This window comes from Drosophila sechellia, chromosome 3L, assembly GCF_004382195.2.
Source record: "Drosophila sechellia strain sech25 chromosome 3L, ASM438219v1, whole genome shotgun sequence".
In the NCBI taxonomy this organism is placed as follows: Eukaryota; Metazoa; Arthropoda; class Insecta; order Diptera; family Drosophilidae; genus Drosophila; species Drosophila sechellia.
In genome coordinates this window covers 16,276,630-16,302,648 of record NC_045951.1, presented here as the reverse complement: position 1 = coordinate 16,302,648, position 26,019 = coordinate 16,276,630, and the positions used below count along the sequence as shown (strand labels likewise).

The 26,019-nt window shown below is 40.3% G+C and overlaps 2 protein-coding genes across 6 annotated transcripts in view; one reads left to right on the top strand and one right to left on the bottom strand.

Moving 5' to 3' along the window:
• Window positions 1-383: 383 nt before the first annotated feature.
• Window positions 384-26,019, top strand: part of LOC6605998 (LIM and SH3 domain protein Lasp) — a 28,052-nt gene continuing 2,416 nt past the window's right edge. For 2 of the 4 annotated variants that reach the window (XM_032717716.1, XM_002030773.2), the window contains exons 1-4: window positions 385-1,112; window positions 17,458-17,552; window positions 25,176-25,308; window positions 25,620-25,755. In XM_032717716.1, coding sequence (XP_032573607.1) covers window positions 1,044-1,112; window positions 17,458-17,552; window positions 25,176-25,308; window positions 25,620-25,755 — 433 coding nt within the window. In that variant the 5' untranslated portion in view covers window positions 385-1,043. Of the gene's footprint in view, window positions 1,113-17,457; window positions 17,553-25,175; window positions 25,309-25,619; window positions 25,756-26,019 lie in introns of all 4 variants that reach the window. The other 2 variants (XM_032717714.1, XM_032717717.1) reach the window with 2 other exon arrangements.
• LOC6605999 lies at window positions 5,487-7,073 on the bottom strand. 2 transcript variants are annotated; one of them, XM_002030774.2, is made up of 2 exons: window positions 6,877-7,073; window positions 5,487-6,813 (listed from the first exon to the last, which is right to left on the bottom strand). In XM_002030774.2, exons 1-2 carry the CDS (start codon window positions 6,904-6,906, stop codon window positions 5,689-5,691), a joined length of 1,155 nt encoding a protein of 384 aa, XP_002030810.1. In that variant the 5' UTR covers window positions 6,907-7,073; the 3' UTR covers window positions 5,487-5,688. The 2 variants fall into 2 exon arrangements, with proteins under 2 accessions (XP_002030810.1, XP_032573609.1); XM_032717718.1 differs by having other exon boundaries at window positions 5,487-6,809; window positions 6,877-6,960.

Below are 26,019 nucleotides of genomic sequence, written 5' to 3'. Positions count from 1 at the left end.
ACTTGCAGTACAAACTATTCCATATGTTTATCCAAATGTTTGAAATAAATTGAAACTATAATACTAAATTTCTCTCTTAAGCTTTGAAACATTTACAGATACACAAAAAAAATATAACGATTTTATACCAACGGTACCTTAAAGTTCGATTAACTATCAAAATATTATGTTGTTAAAACACCCCTTAAACTTGCTTAACCGTTAAAGATCCATTTTCAAACGAAGATTTAAATTACATTCTTGATATATTTTACAATCGACAAGATGGTAACACTGCAAAGCAATTTCTCCGCAAAACAGTGGCGCCAATACTGCCAAAAAGGGAACTCAAAAACATAGCAAGACATCGAAAAATATTGCACCACAACCCCGCAACGGTCACTTTGCTCGCAGTCTGCTGCGGTCACTCTATTCGAACGGAGCGGAATATTTATCGCGGATTGTCGCGTTATTTCGTTTGTGTCGCGCCTCAATCAAACTCACCTTAAAAATTAACACTCAAATCGTAGATTACGAGCTCTGTGCGGTGTTATCAAAACTAACAGGATTAATTCATTACGAACGCCTACGCCAGTCGCTCTTCCTCTTTTCCACTGCGCGCGTCGCTTATTTTTACCTGCAGCGCAGTCGCGACAGCTGAAAATTAATAAAACGAAGAGAAAAGTGTAAATTGGATCACAATTGGTAACTAAAAGCCGATGCGATCGATCGCCAGTTGTTTTATACATCAACAACAACAAAGCAAACCAGTTATTAGATGTTTTTGTGAATAGTGTAAATCAAATTCTCGGCTCATACCTACACATACACCAAATACATTCCCGTAGTTCCTATTCAGATCCGATCGGTTCTTCGATTCGCAGATCACAAGAAAATATGCAAAATTAAACCAAGAGGAGCGTAAATCGGGGAGTGCGAAAAGTGTCGTCGAAACGGGGAAAATAATCAAAGTTAACAGTAATATCCTGTTGTGTAAATAAAAGGCTTATACATACACACACACAGTCGCAGAAGCAACAAACAAAGGAGGAAAAAGCGGCAAGATGAATAAAACCTGTGCCCGTTGCCAAAAGGTGGTTTACCCCATCGAGGAGCTCAAGTGTCTGGACAAAGTGAGTTACATTCCCAATGCATATGTAGTCTATTTATCCTATTCAGATTCTATAATGTTCGCGGTGGCTCCTTTTTCCGTTTTAAGCCGCTCTTTCGTGCACTTGTTGCGGGCGCTAGAGCGAGACGGCTAGCTGGCACATGGTCGTGGGTTCTGCTCTCCCGCTCCCACTCCATGATTTTATCCCTTCCCCCATTGATCATGCGTGCCTTTTTGTATTTTTGTTGCTCTGCTTCTTCGGTGTTTATTATCCTATGCTTAATAACCGCAAAAGTTGTTTGGCTGCTTTGCCATTCGCTTCGCGGAATTCAAATATTTACTCGAAAATAACGGCGCAGCTTCGCGGGCGTCTGCGTGTGGGTGTAATGGCACTATTGCACTGAGAAAAACCACAAGATCGCTCTTCCAATACGATTTTCATTTCCACTGGAAAGAGGCTTAAAAATTTGCTAAAAGTTAAAACTAGAAAGTTAATATATTGCTATTTCTTCAAAAAAAACGTTCTAGATGAATATATAAATTTTGTAAAATATGTATGTTTATAATCTTCTACAAACTTTAAAATCTATTATTTTATTATCCAATTTGATTTTGACTGAAATCATCTTACCACACGATCGACGCAACTGATCATTTCAGGATTTTTGCTCAGTGTAGTGGTGCGCGGGTGGCGACAACCAACAGAAATTACTGCTCACATTTTCGCCAACTCAGGAAATTTCTACAATTGCTTTTAATTTACGTTTGCCGCCGCCGCTTCCGCTGGCAGAATTTTCGGGCTCCCTCTCTAATTATATCCTGGCCTCTCTTTCCCGCAGCGGCGCTTGTTGCATTTCAATTCTTGCGATCTTGTGTCTTTTTCGCACGGCTTTTTTGGTTGCAGCTGCTTTTGTTGTTGTTCTTTCGAAAAGCAACAAAAGCAAATCCGTTGACCGACCTTGAGCGCATATTTTCGAGACTTGAGACCAGTTTTTTTACTGCGTTCTCCACACACACATGCTTACGCTTAAAATCTGACACAGTGGTTTTCGCGAAATTAGCAGCTGGAGAAATGATAATATTTTCCCATGTATGGAAGTGCTGATTATCTAAATTCCATTTCCGTTTAAGTTTTTTGATAAAATACATTCAAATATTTATTTTTTTCGCCTAAAAACAAAATTCGTTCTATTCAAAGCTGGAAACAAATTATTTAATTTACTCAAATTTCTTGATAAATTTCTGTCAGTTGAATTCTCTAGAATAATTTTCAAATAAAATATTTCGGTTACCGGAAATAAACAGCGTTTTTGCATTCTCGGAAATGGATAGCTTAACGGTACAAACTGTTCAATTATAAGAATTTAAAGTGCAATGAATAATATTCAAAATAAAAATCACTCTTAATGAGACGAATTCTTTTTTCTTAAGAAATAAATAGGATACAAAATTGAGCAATTAAACTGAATACTGTTGCTTTTACAAGGCGAAGTCTATAATTAGTTGGCTCCTTTCAAACTGTGAATTTGCATAATGTTTGTACTATATATCCGCAATTAGTTTTCCAACTAAACGGATAAACACAGCTGTAGTTGCACGCAAAGTGGGGCTTTCGTTTCTCATTTTCAATGTGCCCATGGGCTTATTGGTTTACGCCTAATCCAGTTTATTTTTAAGCGAACTTATGTTTGCCTCTAAGTCTGGGGCTTTTCCCCAATTGCAGTTCCATTTTATTTTCGCCCTTGGCTGGGCTGTCTATCAGTCTGTGTTTACGTTTCGAGGGCCTGTGTTATTGTTGTTCCCACGAAATTTGGAAGCTGATAACGCAGCTATCGAGCCGAGCCAAACATTTACATTACGAATCCCCTTTGAATCGAATTGAATCCATCAACGAATTCCGATTGCCAATCAGTTTCGAGTATATCAGCAGCGTTCAAACGTGTCAATCTTACCCCTTCAGCGCCAAGAAGCACATCCTAATTATAGTCTCGTCTTTCTAGAGTTTCTTCTTCTTCTGCTTCTTCTCCCCTTCCGAGTCAGCAGTTTCGATTCTAATTATAGACAATGGAGTAATGAAGTAATGAAGTAATGGAGTCGGTTATAAAACATTTATGTATGTGCGTCTGCGTGTGTTTTTCGCCTAATGGAAATGCTGAAACTTGTAAATACAACGTTTGATGGGTAAGAAGTGTGGGGTTGTGGTGTGGGGGGAGGTGGGCGAAGTTTGAGGAGCATAAGTTTACCTTTACATATTAAATTGCATTAGTTTACTTGTGTAAACTTCGGGTTCAACTTGCGCCTGCCTTCTGTTGCCGGGTGTGTCTGCCATTGCGAAACAATTTAAATGCATGCATTTCACAACAGACTTTGAAGTTGAGCAATAGATCGCCCGCCTTATGAGGTCAGAGGCTTGACAAAATAAATGATTGCTGTGCGGAGGGGATCAATCATATTTTTATTTTGCTCAGCCGCTCAGCGCATTACTAATGGGGGAATTTTTTATTCGAAGGGGATACAGTAGTTTTTTGATTTTTATTTATATATATATATAACGCATATATTAAGCTATTTAATCTTTTTATTGCTAGAATTTAATAAAATTTCTGTTTAACCAATACCCACTGTACTTGCAATTTATGGCAATACAATAACCCTGACTAATAAAAGCCTATGAGATCAGAAGCCAAGCTCGAACTATTGTTTTCCGACTTTCAAGTCCAGTTTGCTTACGCAATGCTCGTGTGATTGTTTTCAATCATTAAAAACGAACAATAGTATTGCTTCATTAAAGGGAGATAATATGCTAATACTATATAAATAAATTTTGCACTTTTTCCTGAATTGTCGTAACTTAAACAGCAATAGAATTATAGGGAGTTTTCAGCGCGAGATTTTCCTTGGCTGCTATCTGCACGTGACACATCCTAATATCCTGATATAGAAATCGATACTTGTGACAGCAATAAACGGCTATTTTATACCAATTATCTCTTATTTCCTTCCACCTCGCATAGATACTTAAATTCGTACATAGATACGAGCGCATAGAGAGATTGGCACGCGAGTTCGTTTGAAGAAATGCCTTTTTAAATGTGCCGTTAAAGTTTTGCGGCTTTATGCGGCGCATTGCTGCCGGCGGCGCTTTGTTAATCGATTTTTGATACGAGCAAAAAAAAAATTAAAAACCAAGCGATTCGGAATGTAGAAGTCAACTCGACTGCTAGCCCATAAAGTTGGGCCTCCTGCAGCCGTGCCTATATCCTCTGTGCCTGTCGCTTCTGTTGCCAATTTCATTTATCTCTCAGCTTTATATTTTCCTTCCTGTCTTATATTGCATTTGATGAAGGAAGGGTATATTGGGATACGGATAAATGATGTGGGATTTATTGTAATATCATTAGATATGAGTGCAGAAACTACTTAAAAGCTATGTATATAACTCCTTAAAAACCATAACGATGTTTTTAGGTATAAATTAACTGAACTTAAATATGTATAAACTCTTGGTATTTTTAATTTAACCTCTTAGTATGGTTAGAAAATTCCTAACATTTATTTATAAACTTTCATTTATTAAAAAGCGATATTCGCAGATACAGAGTATCTGTTAGTTGCAATCCCATCTTACTGCTTTACCAATAGTAGTCATTGTTGCATTTGGGCTTTATTTTGCACGAAATATGTGAGTTTGACTTTTTGCTTTGCGCTTTGTTTGGCTTTGGCCTGACTTTTCGAGCTGTTTTCGATGTTTTTACATCTTTTTTTTCAGAGTCAGAGCCACGACGAACGATTATTTCATGCTCGCAAGGAAAGTAAATGACCTCTTTGTTGTCATGTTGTCATGGGAAGTTGGGGGGATCGAGAAAGAGAGCTGCTCGCTCTGTGGCTCGATGGCTTTGGTGGGCATAGCTCTATAGCAATGGCTATAGGAACGTGCCAGTTTTGGCCAGCCTTTTCTGGCCAATTTCGCAGAGCACGAGTCGAGCGACGAAAGAGGAAAGTCGAGAGCACAAGTCACACAAAGAGGCAGCGAAGCATCAAAAATAAAAGCGTCGCGCCGTCCGTTTGACTTCGTTTGCCACTTAACGAGACCCCCATTTAGCTCCTGCGCACCGCCGCCCCTGTCTTCCTGGCACACATTTTTGCACTTTCCTGACCCCGCTGACGACCTCTTCTTTCGCCCGCTGCAAAACCTCCTCTTTTGGCCGCCCCAATAGGCCATCACTTCTCACTGGGCCATGTTTTAATTTTTGCATCCTCTTCGAGTGACAAATGACTACAGCAACAAACTTCAGGACGTTTTGAGATGTAGGAAGAAGTATGTATTAGGAAATTAGCTGGATGCGCTGAAAGAAATGTAGTTTCTGCTCGTTAATAGCAAAATACAACCACGATATTGAAATCAAATAACTTTTTTATTTGCCAATGTATATTCAAAATAAAGTTCAATCTCAATGGGCTTCCATAGTTGAGGTCGTAAGTCTACGTGCCACAGAGATTGCTCATAAGATTTCAATTAGAATTTTGATGCAACATAACAACTTCAAACACATATAAAACTAAATGATCAATTTTTGATTGGTAATTGATTGAGCGGCCTAGGAGATCAGCATGTTGGGATTCAGCCACATGCGTATCATGGCCTGGTTCTGGGCCAAAAATGCGGCTGACTCGAGATCGCCGCGCTTGAATAGTCGCTCATCGAAGTCGAAGAGGGATCGGTTGGTTGGCAGCTCGGCATTGTGTTGTTTGCAGGTCTTCACTTGGCCACGGTTGGGATACGGCTTTTGACCAGCCGTCTGCTCAGCCAGAAAGCGCTGCATTTGCTCATGGTGATGCTCCAGGTAGGCATTGGAATCGGAGAACTTCGGCGGAGAACTCTGATTATCACAAGGTGATAAGGACTTTGGTGAGGCTAGCTGCTCCGGAGAAGGAGTTGCTTCTGATCGTGGTTGATTTTGCTTGAGCTTCTGGGATTTCTTCGACTTGGGTTTCTTTTTGTTTCCGCCAGGTGGCGCTAAGTTATTCGACTTGGAATTCACGTGGGCATCGCGGGATTTAGGCGTGACCTGGGCCATGTTGCGCTTCGGATTTAGCTGGATATTGTGTGCCTTAGACTGCGTCGGTGGGATCAATTTGATCTTGGCGTCGGTTGAATTTTTAGGGTTCAGCCGCTTGATCGGCGGCTGATTACCGGACCGCTTGAGACGTGGGGATAGCACCACCTTGACCTTGAGCCTGGATATGGGGAGTGATTCCACCGCAGCGGCATAACTCATCGGAGGATCCTGGTCCGATAAATAGGAAGAGGATGTGGTTGGACGACTGGAGGTAGATGGATGTTCCTCCAGCATCATGTAATCACTGAGTGGCTTACGCCGCACCGGAACGAGCTGGGGCGACGACCTATTCTCAGATCCGGAACTGCCAGCACCGGTATAACCTGCTCGGGAATAAGTTCCTCTGGATTTACTACCAATGGACTTGCGTCCAGTCGATGTACCTCCTTCGGAAATATTTCCTGTCGAATTACCACTTCCGGAGAAAACTGCTCTGGAATTACCCCCCTCGGAATTGCCGCTAGTGGAGCCTCCAGCTGCTCCATCAATGCAATTTCGGCGATTCCGGCGCTTCACCACCACCGCCGTGGCTCTCGATTTTGGACCCGCCAGTTTAGTATTAGTGTTGGGCCCTAGTGCTATAGATGTTTTTGCTGGCTCTGGCTTACATCGGAATTCGAATCGGGAATTACTTCACCTGATGGACGACATTAAACAAGCACTTACTTTGGCTTTTAGGGTGTACTGGGATTTCATTTTCTTCTTTGAGTCTCCACGATTCGACAGTCACTATATTCTGATAGAAATTTGACAACTAGCTGCCCTGTTAACTTGACAATCAGGGTTGCCATATATATACAATTTTTGTAGCACACTAAAAAATACTGAAATGCTAAAGATATATCGATAGTAATTCAAACTTCTCCAATTTACCAACAATATATTGTTATTAGATAGAAAAATTGCAAGCTACAATCCCAGATCTTCAGTCATAAAGTGTCAATCAACTGAGTTTTCGGCTTCATCCAAATGGAAAAGTATAATTTAAAGCCCTGAGAGCATTTTGTATGTCAAACGGTAGATGGACACATTTTTTTCTTTCTGTGCCTCACTCAAAACCTTTTCGCTTTCGGAAGCCATGATGGATAGGAGAAGAATGACAATAGCTTTATGTATTTATTTATATACATTTTCTCCACTCTTGACTGGGCCTCTTCACCTCGCTCAATTCACTCAAAACTCGAAACTAAAGTTCACTTTTGCATGACAATCAATTTTTCACTCGACGGTGGATGGACAATGATGCGGGGCTCCAAAAGGGAAAGGTGGGGAAAATGGTCGGCGGGAAGGGGGAAAATGGAAAATGGGAGTGTGGGGTGCCTCAATTGAGGCATGAAAATAAAAGTGGTCAAGCAGCAGGCGGATAGAAAGAGAGATGCAGATACGATAGAGGGGGACAACATTTCGAGTTGTCACTGTCTTTGTCTCCCCTTTATTGCAATTTGCTTCCCGTCTTTAAATTTCGTATATCTTTTCTTTTTAATCAGATTTATATTTATCATATATAGTGGATAATTGAAGAGAAAACTTTGTTATTTAAAATCTTGTTATGTTGTCTTATAGAGACTATTGAGATTATTATTGCTTTTACAATAGACCATATAAGATAAGGTAAAATAGCAAACAGTAATAAATGAGCATTGTAATTTATGAAGTTACTCAACCTTTTCATTTCTTCATTCTGCACCTTAATTATCGTTTTTCCGGTTCCCTGTTGCCTGAGAATAATTTTGGCCATTACTTTTGTTGCACTCCGCGCTTATGCAATTGTGTTTCCTCAAAAGAGCCCACGACTTTACCACTCACTTTCATTGCACTTTAATCTGCCAGAGAATCTTCAGTCTTGAGTCTCCGCTGCTCCCATTTCCCTTCATTTGAGACATTGCCTAATTAGACTTCGCTTTCAAGAGGTTCGCTTGCCAATTTTTTTCCTCGCCGAGATGGAAAGCAAATCAAAGGCGGCGAAAAAAAGATGGCTGAGAAAAACTGCTAGCAAACAGATTTTTCTATGCCTACAAACTTCAAAGTCAAGATTTCGCTTGGCCAGCAACTTGGCGTCTTTTGTGTCCCAAATTGTAAATGTAACAAAAAGTTTTGTCCACTTCGGAAAGTGGAAGTCGTCGTCTTCGTCTTCGCAGAAGTTGTTTGGAAACTTTAAATAGCTTCTGCCGCTGCGGCTTGTATTATTTCGGTGTTTTTTTCGCCTGTTTCTAGGGCTTCTTTCCCTCCAATTAAACGTTTCCCATTGTGGTTCTGGTATTGTATAATTAATTTCGATGCTCAAATTTTGACTAATGACCGACAAAGAAGAATGGACAAGATGATTGAAGAGAGTCTAAACAAGTTTTGGGTCAAGCTTTTGATTCTTCTGCTTCTTGTGTATTTCCTGTCTTCTACGTCTTTTAATTGTTTTCCCTACCCCCCTGCTCATTTTGGTCTTTGTTGCTGACATTATATTGATGTTAATGCGCATTTGCTTTTGGGGAAAGAGGAACACTTCCCCCCTTTTTTTGTCACTTGTAAACAAGAGTCACCAGCGGAATCCGAGGTCCGTTTGTGTAGGGTGGAAAATGTGGCAAGACAAGGGGATTCAAGAAGTACGTTCCTCCTCGGTTGAATTGCTTTGTTTAAATTCAATTGATCTTTATTAACTCACCCATGGCGTGAGGGGAGGGGAGGGTGGCGAAGCCAAGGGGAAAGATCACTCAAGAGGTCTGCCAACGACTCGTGTAAATTCAGAGTGTGGGGGGTTGCGGGGGAAGAAAAGACAAGTTGAACTCGTCTTCGCACAGCCCTCTTGTCTTTAGTTTATTATTTCTTTCTCTTAAGCATTTGCATGACTCTCGTCGTCATCATCCAATTGATTCCCCCGCATTCAAGTTTTCAATGAGGGGGGATCTGTAAATAGGCGTGGCATTCTATCTTTGCTGCTTTTATTGCATTTGTGGAGTGGGGAGGGCAGAAAAGGGGGCAGAATTGGAGAAGTTCAAGTGGTGGTTGTGTGACTCTTGAGTTCCATGGTACTTGAGGTTTATATTCTTCTATTATATGATGCATATATGTATCTGAAATACAGGTTAGAATATAGATTAAACTGCTTTTAATCAGACGGCATTTGATTGATGCACGTTCTTAAGTCGCTTTCAATTTGCCACTTACTGCGCCCGTTGCACCGAAATCATCTCCATTATTCAGCTCTGGCCCACATTTAACCCCAAACCGCATTCTGCTGCCGCTGAACTTGTGTCCCACATCCAAAAGTTTCGCTTGTTCGTCTTGTGTGCCAAGAGGGAGTCCTCTTAATTAATAATTGAAAAGTGCTCCTATATAGTATGAATGATTTCCTTACGACGCAGGCCAAGTCAACCCATAATAGATAATAGATAATAGATCTGATTTTTTTGTGCCAAAACTTTGCTAATCACATAAGCCCTGCCAGTCGTAGTTGTATTTGAATTAGCACTCTTGCCCACTGTGTGGGAAATGGGAAATGCCCTTTGTGCTGCCAGTGAAAATTCAAATAGTAGTCTTAACTGCCGGATAAATGGGCGGAGAGTGGGCGGGGACGGGAAGGAGTGTGTGAAGTTTCTGACGTTTAGAAATTAAACAAGCAAAACGTCAGCAGAACTGAACCAAACTGAAATGGACTGAACTGAACTGAACTGAAAACTGGGAGAGGAGAAGCAGCCCCAGGCGGCATTTCCTATTGACTTTGCTAATTGACTGCAAAAGTGAAGGGACAAGGGGTGCGGGGGAAAGCGGGGTAAATGGCGTGAAAAAGCTGGGACTAGGTGAGTTAAATCTGTATAAACATTCGGGGTTAAGTTTGGACACACAACATATTATGCAGAAAATATGTAGGCCAGATTATTAGGCCCTTTATCACATTCCAATTAATGAGCTCTTGCCATTTGTAAACTTGTCAAAATGAATTATCATAAATTATTCCCAACTTTCTGTTTAGTTGGGCTGTTGAACCCAATAGATCATTTCTTAATCTGATACGACCGCTAACAACAATAACAACAACATTTTGCTCAAGTGGCGGCAATTGGAAGTGATGTCTTGAATAGATAATCAAGCTTGACTCTCCTTTGTGTGGAGTGTGTCACAAGTGATCTACAGCAGTGACTTGTTCACAAATCACTTTCTAATTGGTCTTATCATTTAGCTCACACATTTTGCTGTATATTCCCATGGGTATCATCGGGCATATGGTAATCGTTAGATGCATATTTAAGACCCCGATCCGAGACGCCTGCACATATGTCAGGCGAACAGAGGAGGAAACATATATCACCGGAGCGTTGGTAATGCCCAATTTAAATAGAGAAGAGCAAACAGACATTTGATTGCGTAGAAGAGGAGCATTAGGCGGCGGCGGCAGTTCCCCCCTCCTCCTCCTCCAGCTGCCATTTCCCATCTATAGAAATGGAAAAAAAAAGAATGAGAGTCTAGTGAACGAACACCCCACGTGAAATCAAAACCCACTTGCAGTTGCAGTTGCCAGCTGCCAGCTGCTGTGTCTTCAGCTTCTGCTGATGACGCTGATGGTGGAGCTTTGCTGCAGCGTTTGAGTTCCGAGTTGCAAGTTGGTGTTGCGAGTGGGCGGGGCAGGGGGCGTTTCGGAGTCACACGTATAGAAAGATATGGGGGGGAATCCGCCTGATGAGGCGGAAGTGAAAGCGACCAAGCAGAATTAAACCGCTTCCTCCCTTTTATCCCAATCTCCCAGCTCGAGCTTTTGTTTGCCAGAGCAGCACCCATCATACGTGGATACTCTTGATGGTAAGGGGTTTAAAAAAAGTGGATAAATATTTTATTTTAAAAACAATGTGTTTGAATTCCCAACAAGCATTTCCAAATAATGCATTTTGATTCATTAGGCAAGTTAGGTAATTGGCACTTTAATTTTTATTGTTCTTTCAAAGACATAATTTATGCCCCTATTAACACCAATCTTCTGTTAGCAATCCAATTAACTGTTTTGGTATAAAGCTAAATATATCTAGATAACATTTACTACTCGATAACTTTATCTATCGGTCAAAGATCGCTACATTTGGATATGCAACGATAAGATATAAAAAACCAACCAATTGAAATTTAATTAAGAAGAATTCATATGTTTTTCACACATGAAATATAAAGAGTATTTGTAGTATTTGTTATACGATAGAGGGTGTGAATGCAATTCTGCAATTCAAACATAAAATCCCAGCCCGTTAAAGGGTAATAAAGCAGTCTGCAGTTTCGAATTCTTGAGTGGGTTTTTTTTTTTTTTATTACATTCTGTTTTGGCAAGCCGTGGCTGCGCCTTAACCCAAAAAATCCCGAGTTGCGTTCAAGTTTTTGGTCAATTTAACACGCCTTGCCACGCTCTGTTTGCGAACCGCCAATTGTTGTTTATAAGCAAAAAAAAAAAAAAATAAATAAAAAAAAATGCGTGCTGACGTAAGGTCAAGGTGTTTACAGATTAAGAACGACGTACTCACAATCCGTACCGAAAATGATAAATGAAAATACCCAAAAATGGCAAGTAAAGTACTGTCATCGTCGTTGTTCGATTCTGAATAAAGTCTGAGGTGTTGCGATGAGTCATCGGCACTCGATCAGTTAACTACTTCATAACTGATTGAATTTCTTGTCTGTCGGTCTGTGGGACAATTGTCGCATTTGTCTGACTCTCCGACTGCCTGACTAGGGGCGACTTTCCCTATATGATATATGGTGGCCCACACATGACATAATTGTCATTATCAACAACAACTGGCCGCTGATGAGCGTTAAGTAAGCCGGCAAATGGTTTTTAATTGTTGTTGCTGTTGACGTGACCAGTTTAAAGCCCAATTTGGTCATGCTATAATTGAATATTTAGCCCCAGGCAAGCTGACAACTGTATACACTGTTTGCTTATGCAATTCTCACTTCATGTTTTTCCATCTTCGGCGTTTTCACACGCCCGAAAAAGGGCGGAAAACTGGGAAAACCGTTTGGTATCTGGTCAAAACGATCTCTTCCCATTCCCATTGATTGAAATCTACAAGTTTTTCAATTTGCTCGAACGCGCTTTCAGTTTCGTTCAATTGAATTAGGGGCTTCCTTTCTTTATTTGAGTTTAGCTGATGGCTAATTAAAAGTTGTTTTCGGGGTGGAAAGTGTGGTGAGGAGGGGAGAGGGTGTGTGCCATAAATTGAATTTGATAGACAAAGTTGCAACTGTGTTTTCTGTTTTCCTGTGACTTGGATTGCCTTTGTTTGACTTTTAGTTGCAAACTGGAACTTGATGTTAGATTTTGCAATTGCATACTTTGCACAGACTCTGTCATATGCATACTTGTTTTTTGCCACTCCATCCGCACAATCAAAAGGCGAAAACAAAAAACAAAATGACGCAATTTTTAAGCGAAATTGTATAGCATTATCCCGAAATAGTGAACTAATATCGCACCATGGCATATATGGTTGTTAAATTCAACTCAATACTTTGGGTGCGCAATCTTATAGATTGCATTTGCGAAATGCGCGATAACATTGCTAGGATCTTGAGTCATATTCATTGTGAAAGTTGTGCGATAAGGCGGCGGGTTAGCTCCCAAAGTAAATCCCATGTGTTGTTATTATATGAGAGCATGTGGATCATGTTTGCCTTGCCTCAACCTCATTCCGTTCAACATTCTTTTGGCCTTCATGTCACTCCAATCGCTGCGGTGAAATATATTTCTTTACACTTTGCAAAAGTTGCAAATGTTTAGCGCAGATACTTTTTGAAATGTAGGATTATGATGGGATTAAGATCCAAGCCAATGTAATTTGTATAGCATTGACATATTCCATTTGTGAAATATAGAAATTGTATTATTCGTTATATATACCCCTTACTCACTGTGTACCCAGTTTTGGCAAAAGATCAACAAGCCACATTTGATTAGAATCGCTTTTTATGATTATTATTTTTTCCACATTTTTGCACGTACACTCGCTTCAATCTGAGAGCAGAGATACATACGATACGAGTATAACCGAATTATTTGTTTATTAATTTCGTTTATTGCCGCAAGTGGCGGCGGCGAATGAAGCGACTGGTGGCCACCAACTGCGTTCGTTTCGCTTTTTACTCGCATTATTTATTTCTTTCATATTTTGTGTACTTGTTTTTTTGCCGGCAAGAATCTGGGCGATTCGCAACCTAATGCTGCTGCTGTTGCCAGCGAAATCTTCGAGTGCGGATGACTCATTCTCCAGCAATGTCGAGTGCGCTAAGTGAAGAAGCGGGGTGAAGTGGACTCCAGCGAGCTTGGATATGGCGTTGTCTTCTGGCGGGGACAACTCCATTCCACTCCATTCCACTTGGGCAACAGTGGTCCATGCTGGACAAAAAGTACTTTCGAGTGTTCGGAAATAGTCGCTGGAATATATATCTATATTTATATATAGAATACTTTCAAGATGCTTAATGTAAACAAAGCTGAGTTGATCGTTTTACTAAGGTGTATTTTTATTTTACACAAATTTATTTAAGTTGCAGGCTAGTGTAATCACATCTTATATATGTTTTTTTTTCTATATTTTAATGTGATGCCTGTTTTTCCGACTATTGCCCGTTCATTCCTCCACTTTGATGGTTTCTCCAGTTGTTGTTTTGATTAAACTGCTGGCGGAGATGTGTGTTATGGCTACGCAGAGTTGGCCAAGAGACGCTTGAGTTGGCCTTAAATCATGATTAATATCTCATGTAAAGTTGGCGCGGGGGGATAGCTGGTGTTCGGCCGCTTCGACTTCATTCCGTTGATAGCTCATAACGGTATACGAGCATAAATAACAGTTTTATTTTTTAAGCGCTGCATCTAGTCGAACTTTAATTTGTGCTCAAAGAAAGCTGAGAAGCATAAGCATTTCCCCGCACAATAGAGAGAAAACATCTCTCCCGCTGAATGGCCATAGAATTTCTTCCCTCACTGACCGACCGGCGAACAAAAACCAAAATCCAGAAAAAAATGGGAATAAAAACAATAAAATCTGGCTGTGGACAACAATGCGAATCTGGATTTCAGTTTGCTCTCATGTCTGAAGAGTGTTTGCCTTTTGCCGTTTGGCATTTGAAGTGTTTATTGTCCCAAAACTTTTAAGAATTCGCCTTGGAAATACTCTACAGAATGCGGAAGTCATCACTTTGGTGCAAAGCCTGTTAAAGATAGTGAAGTGTCAAAAAAAAAAAATACTATGTATGAAATTTATTGTACTGTTAAATATTCTTCAATAATGAAATATTGAAATATTTGTATAATATAAAAATTTTAACAGCTTGTATACTATAGTAGATAATATTAAATATTAAATATGTAAGAGTAAGTTATGATTCGTTCTAAAGTCAAAGTTTTTTGCCTAAAGTGCAGGAACCATTGTTTGGAAAATTATTTGCGTCCAACAACGTGAAGATTTCAAAAGGATTTTAACACCTTTACTTCAAATACGCTTAAATTTGTGTAAAATCAATGAGTGTGTTGAATCGCAAATCAAACAAAATAAATGTAATTAAAGAGAGAAGCTAGCTGCTTTCCTCTGTTGTTTTATCTCTACCAAATTCGAAGTTGGGTGAAATCAGTTGGTTTTTAAACAAATGTATCTGTTCCCAATTCCAAGTGCTCCAGTTTCAGTTCCTTATGCAAATTTAAAGAAATCACTTTGACACTTCAAGTCGGGTTTAATTTTCTTTGTTACACTTATAAATAGATTTTTTGAAGCAATTTTGTTTGCTTTGTGGTTTCTGGTGTTGTTGTTGTTGCTGGTGCTCATTGCCCCCATTTGCCATTTGTCATTCGCTATTCGCCGTGGTAATTCGAGATTTTCCTACCAATTCGTGGCTCATGCCAATTGTTTTTATCGCCACTCCGAGGGTCGAGAAACGTTGAAAGCGTGCAAATGCGAATGCAAATTTAACACCTCGTCGTGGTTGACAGAAAACAACCGGGCAATAAAACCAAAAACAAAACGAAACAAGCCAAGAGGAAACGTTTAACTTTTGAAAATTGAGCCGCAAATTGAAAATCAAGACGAGAAGCGAGCGCAAAAGTGAAAAAGTGGGTTAAAGTGGCCGCACAAAATGGAAATTGAATACAGTCGACGGCGAGGGAGACGACGTCGTACTCCGTTGTTGACCAACGACCACCAAACTATTACCTCATCACATTTAAATAAGCCCATGTCTACATTCCCATGTGTGCATTGCCCATCCAGATGCACATGACCACTCCCACAACAACATGTAAAAAATATGTAGGAAAAGAGCAAGAAACTCGACAGCATTTTGTGTGGCGAAAGTGAAACTGTATGTGCAACTTTCTTGCGGCTTAAGCAGCATCAAAGTCGATGGATTTTGGCGAGCCAAAAGTTATGTCAAATACACAAAGTTAAATAATTTATTCATATATTTGAACTAGATACTACAGTAAGAAAGTAAGCTTGCTTACGCACTTAATATTGCAATGGTTTTAGGGCCATAAATATGGTTTCTATTTATATAAAAACAACTAAATAGAAAGTCTATACATCAGAGTTTAGGTAATGTCTTCGACACACAAAATTTACAAACTAAATCCTAGAGTTACTAAATGTATCTGAACCTCAGGCATTCTTGCCGAACTGCATCGGTGGTCCAGTTGACCATTGGCCATTGGCCGTCCGAGTACCCAAAACCACTGCCCCTGTTACGCATGCGCCCTGAGCTGGAAAGTCATTTGCTTAAGTCTAGATGATTCAAAATGGTGGGTTCAGAGAGGAAAATCCGATGATTTATTCCGGTTTCGGTTCAGTGGGGTCAAAGATTGTTTCGCTTTCAGCTTTTCTCTTCGGGCCATGGAATGCGTTGAACTGACTTCTTTCGTTTTTATTTCACTTATATTTTTTTTTGTGTTTGCTGTGTTATTTGTGTTTGCGTCCATCAAACAATTAACTATCGTATTTTTTTGTTTCTACACTTTTAATTGTTGTTTAAACTGGTTTTGCGTTCATGTTTTTTTTTCTTATTTGCGCCAGCTTCCAGTGGCAGACAGCGTTGAAAACCAATTAGGAGATATTTTGTACTCCCATCTGGCATCTCTTTCGGCGAATGTATGGCCATCTCTTTCGTCTGCTAATCCGCAGACAAGTTAATCGTTTGTTGACCTCCACGTCAAGGATGGTGCGGTAAATGGGGATGTGGATGTGTCGGGGCTCCATTGCGGTTTTGAGATTTTTTCCTCTTTCGGAAAATTTGCATAACGCGTTGCAGGCAAACAGAAACATAAAAGAAGGAAAACCAAACATTCAGGCACCACAGACGAAGTCGAGCTATCAAGCCAAGTTTTCATACACAAGTTCTTACTCTGGTCGTTGCGAAGTTGTGTATCTGGGTATCTGTGAGATGCGAGTTCTTCCGCCACTTCATATGCCAAGTCACCACAAATCACGCAACATTTTCAATGTCTGTTTGTCTGGTTCTCATCTGTCTGTGTGACTTGGCCGCGCTTATCTAACCAATTATCTTAACTGAACGGTACTAACTACGATATCTTCGTATTCTTCACCTTCATCGCTGATTGAGAAACCTTGAGATAAGCAGAAAATTGGAGTCTGTAGTGGTAGTTTTTTGGGTTTTATGCCAAAATACGAAGCCTAACCTTTTAAAATAATATCTTTTGGGGGACTTTACACGTTATATATCGTTTTTCTATTAAAAATATTTGTATATACTATAAAAACTTCCGTTATTTTGGAAACAAAAATGCACTAAAAACATTTTTGTGATATTAAATCTATCGTGATGCTCTTTCGTTAATAAAAAAGTGATAAAAGTAGTTTTGCTAAAGTTATGCACATAAAATCATAGAAATTCAGTTGTAGATAAAAACAGTCGGAATTAATACGATTTTTTTTTCGAAGCTCTTTAACTGCTTTCTTATTTCCTTTTGCTAGACTTCCAATTAATTTTGTAGAAAATATATATATGTACGCATAAATTTCTAGTTAACGGAATAGTATGAAAGTATCTTTGAGAGCGCTTCTTATGCTTGGCTTGGCCCAGACTTTTCAGTTGCACTGCGCCAATTTGGCTAACAAGAAGCAACAAACAATGAGCAAAGGCAGCACCACCGCCACACCGAACAACCAAAAACAACAAATAGCAATAATAATATTGCATTCTCGACAATTTCTCTGATTCTTCTCCGTTTGTAATTCAACGTTTTTCCCCTCTTTTCTTTCGTTTCAGACATGGCACAAAACGTGTTTCAAATGCACAGAATGCGGCATGACGCTCAATATGAAAACCTACAAGGGCTACAACAAAATGCCCTACTGTGAGGCGTAAGTTTAACCAAGTTTATACCACCCCCTAGATCCCATTCCCCCCTCCCCTTGAACAATTGTGGAGCAGCACTGTGGGGGCAATCACGTTAAGCCTTATCGCATCGCACCCACTCGAAATCGGAATGCGATGGAGGATGGTCAACCTTGATTTGCCTCCCCTCACCTGGCAATCTTCATTAGCGTCGTTTATCTAATCGCTCCACGAAGATAGTAGATGGGTGGGTGGAGCGGAGAGCCGTTTAAATTCACTGGAAAATTGCAAAAACTCCCCGAATATGTGGGTGAGCAAAAAGTGCAGCAGCTGGTTAGGTTGAAAATACGGGCGGAAATGCAGTTATGGGCCAGGCGGAGAGTCACAGTGAAACCCACTACTCGAGTTCACCCGGTGAACTAGTTAATTGTGTTCGCTTGATAAAAGCAGCTGCTTCTAATGGGTTTTCGATTTAATGACTCCAGTTGAATTTTTCAAATTTGCAACAGTTTTTTGCCTCTGGGTTGTGAGCCATGATTGCATTCTTGCTACATTTGATTAAATTTTATTACGTTCTTTTGATTAGAAATGATAGTCAGCCATTGCTTTTATAACCCGCAATATTATTAGTTTCTGAACGAATTTTTTTTTCAACTTTTTCTTAATTATATTTTTGGATTAGTTTCATTTATGCCATTAATGCCTTTCAACCGGTTGAATAACTAAACAACTAACCTTTAAATTTTAATTATATACATAGTATATAGCCCGTTTAAGTATCCCATAAATATAGTTTAAAGTAGGTTTTTGTTCCCAAGTTTTCCCAACTCCGAGAACTAGTTTTCCTCTTGAAAAGCAGGTGATCAACTCTGCCATTTAGACTCCTCGCACACACCAGAGGTCTTCCTGTTTCCTGCTGAGCTGTTCAAGTCGCGAATCGCATGGGGAATCTGTGTCACATGGGGGGCGTTCCTGGTTCCCAATAGCCACCGAGAAAGACCCTCCCCCCCTTACCGAAAGGAACTCCCCGCCACTGACTCCGCTTTCTGCTGTCATGTTCATTGTTGTAGACAATGTCACACACATTGGGACTGGGGCTGCTGGCTAAGCGGACAAGAGAGCAAGTGTTTTGCTTTGTATTGTGGCCAACACACAACCAGCTAGCTCCTCCGACTCCTTTTGCCCAATATTTTCCTTTTGCTGCAGTGCGTGGCTGCATTTGCTGGCCTTGAGCCAAAAGCCAGGGGCGCCGTGAAACGGGGATCGGATCGGTTATACCACATTCTGTACTGCGACTACTCCTGCTCCTGCTGTTGCTGCTCTAATGCAGATTTATTGTGGATGCCACCGCTGCGGGAATAAAAATTCCATGCGGATTGAGTTATGCGTCCGTTAGCTCCATTGCGCAGTGACCCCCCTCCGCTCCTCACGATTTTCCCGGCGAAAACTGTGCTGTCTGCTTGGTGGTATCACATGTCCCGTTCGCTTTGTGCGAATTTCCACTGATGTCATCGCCTGCATAAATTGCAACATGGATTCAGCTTCGGCAATGTGGTTTAGCGGCAAAGTGGCAGCGGTGCGGTTACGCCCCGTTTTCCGCTGCCAGCACACTTTCACTGCATTTCCTCAAACAGTTTGCACCTATCCGGCAAAAATGCTGCTCTGCTCCCCGATTACGTGACGCCACGTGCGGGAATCCGGACTGGCTGCTCCTCCTCCTTTTTTGTCCGTGTCTTCGATCTAGATTTTTATGCGGGGTACTTGCGGCTCTAAAGGGGCATATTCAATTCCATTTCGGGGGATTCCCCAAATTCCCCATTTCAGATCGAGATTAATAAAATCTATTAAGCTAAATCGTTCTTTCATTTCGAATAACCGGAAAGGAAAAGGTAGTATCTAGCACTACTACTTATAAATGAAAAAGAAATTGTATAAGATTGATCGACAATTTACAGTATGTCAAGAAACTGTTTACACACTGTGAAATATTCAACTTATTACACAGTGTGTAAACAGTTTCTTGACATACTGTATATATATAATCTAAAGAAATCCTACGTATTAATTTGCAGTTCTTTAATATAGGGTATTTTTGTATGCCAAATATTTCCAAACTTTGAGTTTCTTGCATTTTACAACTGCGGCGACTTCAACTTCCACTTTTTGGTTTGCATTTTATAATTGCCCAAGAAGTTTCGCCTGCCTGGTGGTTATTCTAGGGAGCCTTCTGTTAAGTTCCGTCCGCAGACAAAAGATAGTTTCCCATCCATTCAGTTACGGGTCAAAACGAAGTTTTCATAGTGCCGCTTTCTTGGGTCGAGAGGTCAGCCACCCGGTGGGGATAACACGATTGCAATAAATTATGAAGTTCATTCACATGATAAATGAGGAAAACGTGCAATTAAAGTTGGGCCACATATGAAGCTGAAGTGCCCGACAACTGATTGTTAATTGGATTTGAGGGGGCAAATGGATGTTATGGTCTCAAGGAAGGAAGTATTCAAAGTGGGAAAAGCACTCGAAGATGGATGGAAAACTTTTTCTAATTTCGGATATTAAATCAGTTCGTGTTGAAAGAGATTTGTCACTTAAAATTCATAGTTAAATTTGTTGCTACTACTTCATTATTAGGCTTCATTTTATAGGACCTAAATCAATCTGAAATAGAGATCATACCTAAAGATTCATGTGTTTCACAATTGAGTTTCCAATCCAACAAGTAGGAAATGTAAATAAATCAAACTAGTTTCTGTAAACATTCCAAACTTCCTTCCTTTGTCGTCCTGCCAATTCAAATGCTGGATATGCTGAACTTTGTACAACTTGGGGATGGATAAATTTCCATCCCCAATAAACGAAACTAAACGAAACGAAACTTTCTCCTCGCCCTAATTGCATCTTGAAGTACAGATTTCCTGGCCGTTGTCTACCTAAGGCCGAAAGCCGAAGGACCAGGACAGGAAGCCGGCTTTGGGCCAGAACCAAAGTGCACTTACATACATATATGCTCATGTGCACAAATGTGGCAAGGAGGAGCTTCTATTCATACAATTTTGTATACATTACATTACCAGGCCCCATTTAGTTGGAATTGAACTAGAAAACGAGATGTTTACTACAATGTCTTGCTCGTTTTTTCGCATCTATTTTTTTTTTTTTTGTATATCATTTCGTTTTCCCTCGTATAAAAAAAGCGGGTTTTGCAAAACATCTGCCCAACGAACAGAAGGCTGATACTTTTCTATATATCATTGGCATTTATTTATTAACATAAAAACCCAGTGAACCATGGTCATGCAACCCAACATCCAACACAAATCCGCGCCCCTTGGTCCACATTTTCTTCTTGTCTTCTCTTATTTCATTTTGCATCACATTTCCCCCCCTTTTTTTTTACTTTCGTTTTAAAACGCGGCTTAAATATCCGAACAATACTACCCGATGGTTATATGGAATATATGTGCATATGTATCTTCGTCTGATTACTTAAGCCGCCGCCCACAAAATAGAAAACCAGAGTGACAACAGTCACAAAAAAACCTTTTCAATTACTAAAAAAATTTGTTGGGTCAGCCCGAAAGAGTTTGTGGGGCATTGTCTCATTTTTCCACTATTTTATGCTAAATACAAACATTTCTGTGGGTCGCCTATTTAGCTTCCGAAATGAGCTGGGAGTGGTGGTGTCAACGATTACCCCGGGGAACACCTTTCTTATCCAAGCCCAGCTATTGAATATGATTTTTTTAAAAGCCTTAAAACACGCGATGGAAATTTACACACAGTCACTGCCGTTTACTGCTCCCTTTCGCTGTCTGTGCGATGGATTTTCGAACATTTATGCTCACTTTGATTGACTGCAACGGATTTATGAATACCGACGATGACGTTGATGGGCCAATGCCAAAAACTTGGCTGTAATACGTGTGGGTTGAGAGGGGGGGGGAGGAGATAATCACATTGGTCGAGCATGCATTTAATTTAAATTTTAACGCTTTTGCAAATTATGTGTGATATGATTTTCTCTTTTCGTTGTGTGATATGATTCAATCTCAGTCAGGCCAGTAAAGGAAATTAATTCTTTATATCGAAATTTAAAGCTTTAAGACAATAAAGATATTTTTCTATAGGCTGAAACGAATGTTTCATAAATGCACGAATTTTCCAGTTGGGTTTTAATTAAATAAAGATATTAAGCTACGCACATACTCACGTGCTCAATATTTTTTTCTTTTTAATCGATATATGTTTCCTTTCTAACGCATTCATCTACATATGATGCCCTATGAAATGTAACAGCCATCATTAAAAGGTAAATTCATTCACATTTTTTGCTTAAAGAAACATTTAAAGTGGGTAGTGCTACCTTATTTACATGCAGTCCTTTGACAATCGCATCTTATCAGCTATGGCCGGCCAGTATAAAGTCGTAACTGCCCCTCCCTGGCTTGCTTTATATTGATCCATTGCACAACAACACCATAAAGTCGTCGAACAACAAAAGACTGTCATGGTAGTAACTCAACACCAATCACCGTCACTGCTTGTTCCACATGGAAAAAAATTAAAAATTAAAAAAAAAAAAAAACAAAGAAATAGGAGTAAGTAAAAAACAAGAGTGAAAAAACCAGAAAAATATGTTGACATCCAATGAATGTCCGAACCGTTTTTCTCGTTTGTACATACAGTGGGCTGGCTTTGGGTGGATTGGATGGTCTTTCAATGCTTGATGACTACCACGCGATGTGGTCCAGTTTGATGGCCAGGAATCCAGACATCCTCTCTTCCATCAAAAGCAATTTGTGTGGGAAATCATGAACAGCGGCTGAAAAATGACTTTTATCGACTAACAGATACCGCGTAACATGTCTATAAAGAGCGGTTGATTGAATGAAATACCTTTCGTTCATTTCGTTTTTGTAATTTTTAATGTGACAAAAAATATTTAAATATAATATACAAAACTATTTTAATCTAAATGTATTGAAGTTAAAGTTTCGAAATACATTTATAGTTTAGAAAATATTTCTAAAAATTTACAGTATTATGTGGCGAAATTATGACCAAAAAATTGACGTTGGTTCTTTTTGCTCACCATTTATGCTACTGGTTATTGTGTGTTGTGTATTGTTTACAAATAAATTAAAATTCTTTGATAATAATAAAATGTGAAGCGCAAAAAAGGAGCAACAATTGCATCAGAGCCATGCATTGTTGTTGTTGCTGTTGTGGCTGCTGCTGACGTGCATGTTGCTGCTGCTGTTGTTGTTGTTGCTGCGGCTGATCTATTGGGAACGTGCTGAGACATCCGCTGGTGGTAGACGCTCGCCAATGTCGCCTCCGGGCACTCCAGCATTGTTATGTCATCATTACCAGCTACCAGCAACAGTAGCAGCAGCAGCAGCAGCAATGTGTGCCATCTACAACAGCAATTTGACCGACCGAACGCAACGGCAATGCGGACGATGCTTTCTGCGGTTCGGGCTTTGTACTTATTTCTGCCCCTTGGCCACCACCTCATCCTCCTTCCCCTCCTCCGCCCGTCCGCCTGCCCTCTTTCTATCTGTGGCACACACATGCATCGCATATTGAACGATAAAGCAAAGTAAAGCAAAGTAAAGCTTGCAGCGGCAACAACAATGCATTTTTGTTGCACTCTGGGTATACTCTTTTGGTGGATTGTACTTTTTATCAGAGCTATCTGTTTGTTAAAAGAATCTCAAAAAAATGCGTTAATTTGCAAGGCGACTATTTAACCCGATTGCTTAATTGTAGAGTATAGTTTCCAATAAAATTATTCATATATGGTAAAATTTCAGTCTTGAAGTAAACTCGTGCCTTTTCAATAACGTGAATATCTACCGGATTAATAGGGTTTTCGCAAATACAGGGTATACGACATTCGTCCCCTTTCACGTCGTTTACACAAAGTCTTGTTGTTTGGAATAGACCTACATGCATCGGTGCTCTCTCAGTGATTCTGGGTCTGCCGCTGCTCACGCGCTTTGGTCATTAAACGGCCTTGTGCCACTATCAACTGTCCGACGTGCATATGTGTACCACATTACACTATTATACCATTAAAGCATATATAGCATATAGCATCTACCATATAGCGAGTCGTACCATTACCATCCATCTCGATGGTGGAAACCTCTGTGCGTGTGTGACAGTTGGCATTGTTTTGTCGCTGGTTCGCATGCCACAGTGATTGCAACTTATTGTCAGTGGGGGGAAAAGCTGTGAAAACAGCACCACTACCAACTACCAACTACCTACTACTACCCACTGTACCACCTTTCGAAAGTCGGCGCCAGCTGTAGGCGATTAGAACATCGCTAAAAACCCATAAATATTCTATAAAGCCAATAGACTTGCATGCAATTACGTTTACAATACGGTTATATGAGGTTATATGTGGTTATATGAGGGTTGAGGGCTAATATGGCCAAAAGGCAGAAAGAGGTACTTCCCCGTTGTGGGTTTATCAACCTCACGAGTCATCGAGGTTGGTTATCAGTTGGGCTGTTGTCCAATCGATCGATCGATTAGTCCGATGATAGGTTAAAGCACTCCGCTCATGGCTCATGGCAAACAAAAAGAGTCGTGAATTTATGGAACTGCGTGTATTTGTTTGTTCGCCATGATTACTTTCGCATAACAGATGCGCCATGTTTTTCCTTGCTGCTGCCAATAATTAAATTGATGTATTAGCCTGTGGGGACGAAGCTGGGAAATTGATCCAAAAAGTGCTATAATAATATCAACGGTATTGTGTTTTGCTCACTTTCAACCTTTTTTCGCTTCGATATTTATTAGTTTAGTTTGGTGTGTTTATAAAAAACAAAAACTTCTTAAATCTATATAAATTAAAATGTTCGTGAGAAAGACACTTATTCTATGAATGTGAATGGAATAGTTTTGCCATAGAATTTCCAATGCTCAAAGGAAATGCTAACTTTAAACTTAATGTGCTTTTCACATGCTTTGGACCATATAAATTGGCTTTGTGGTCTTCCATTTAAATCCCATGCTAATTATTTGGATTAGAACTGTGCCTGGACAAGCGAAGAAAAGCTGGCTCTCCAAACCTAATGGCGAATTAAGAGTAAGCCACTACTAATGCTTTGATAAACTGCATTTAGCCACAGAAAAATCTCTGAAAGTGCATTCCCGTTATTTGCCAGGGGGGTAACTAAAGAAGAAACCCCAATCAAACCACATAAAATACACGTAGTTTTTCTGCTGTTTGGGGCACTGTTTTAATTGATAAAAGCAGAGGCGGCGAGGTCAGAGGTTTTCACACGAAGCCAACGTGAAATCAGAGATGGATATGCTGTGGTACATGCGAATGTGCATATGTATATACCCCGCAGCAGAATCAGCATCTCTCATTCCACCCACTACCACTCGAGCGGAATTTCCGTGAATCCGAAAACCAAATCCAAGTTTGGGGCCAGCTGGCGTGGAGAATTTTCAGCGAGAGCTCCGATTGCCACCGGCAGTGTGCGAGTATGATGATGAACTTTATGTGCGGCATGCCGCAGAACGAGCGACTGTGCAACTGCCACGGCTTGTGACTAGCGTTAATTCCTCTAATTCTGCTGATCTATAACCTAACCCCCTATCTCCACCCCTCTTCCCTCTTGCAGACACATCCCGAAGGCGAAGGCAACGGCCATTGCCGATACGCCCGAACTGAAGCGCATCGCGGAGAACACCAAAATCCAGTCGAACGTCAAGTACCACGCGGACTTTGAGAAGGCCAAGGGCAAATTTACACAGGTCAGTGCAGCAAAAGTTGAGAGAAGCTCAATTAACCAAAGATACTTCTACTTCTGATGGGAGTTTATTGACTAATTAGGTTTAATTTACTTGCGCGATGCATAGTTCTTTGAAATATTCAAATAGTCAAATTTGTTTGTTTTGGCATACTTATTTAACTATATATGACTAAAGCGCGGCACTTAAGAAGTTAAGTTTGTACAAGAACATAGATATATCCAACCCAAGTTTGAGATATTACTTGATATATGTAAAGTTCCATCCTTCCATTTGGTGTGTGCCCTTACCTAAATTGTTTTTGCATTCGACAGGTGGCCGATGACCCGGAAACGCTGCGGATCAAACAGAACACGAAGCACATATCGAATGTGGCATATCACGGGGATCTGGAGAAGAAGGCGGCCATGGAGAAGCAGCGCGGATCCGCCGAGGTCTCCGACAGCAGCAGTGAGTACTCGACCGACTTCCTTCCTCTCCCCCTCCATCTGTATCTATCACTATTTCGATCTCTGTGTGAGAAGAGACCAAAGCCCCCCTGTAACTATTGTATTCTACTCATCATCACTGGTATCGAAGCTTTATTGCTTGCAATCGCTAGTTCAGTTAATAACGGTCAGTTGGTGGTGGGCCGGGCTTACTGTTTGAATTAATTTATTTGAATTTCAATTGACTTAATGTGTTTATAATGGTCTATTGACGTCATTCACTCAT

Bases quoted from the DNA above. Each gene is read 5' to 3' on its own strand.
- LOC6605999 (XM_002030774.2), bottom strand. From the start codon at position 6,906: ATGAAATCCCAGTACACCCTAAAAGCCAAA. The intron at 6,814-6,876 runs GTAAGTGCTTGT...TTCCGATGTAAG, and splicing joins AGTACACCCTAAAAGCCAAA to CCAGAGCCAGCAAAAACATC.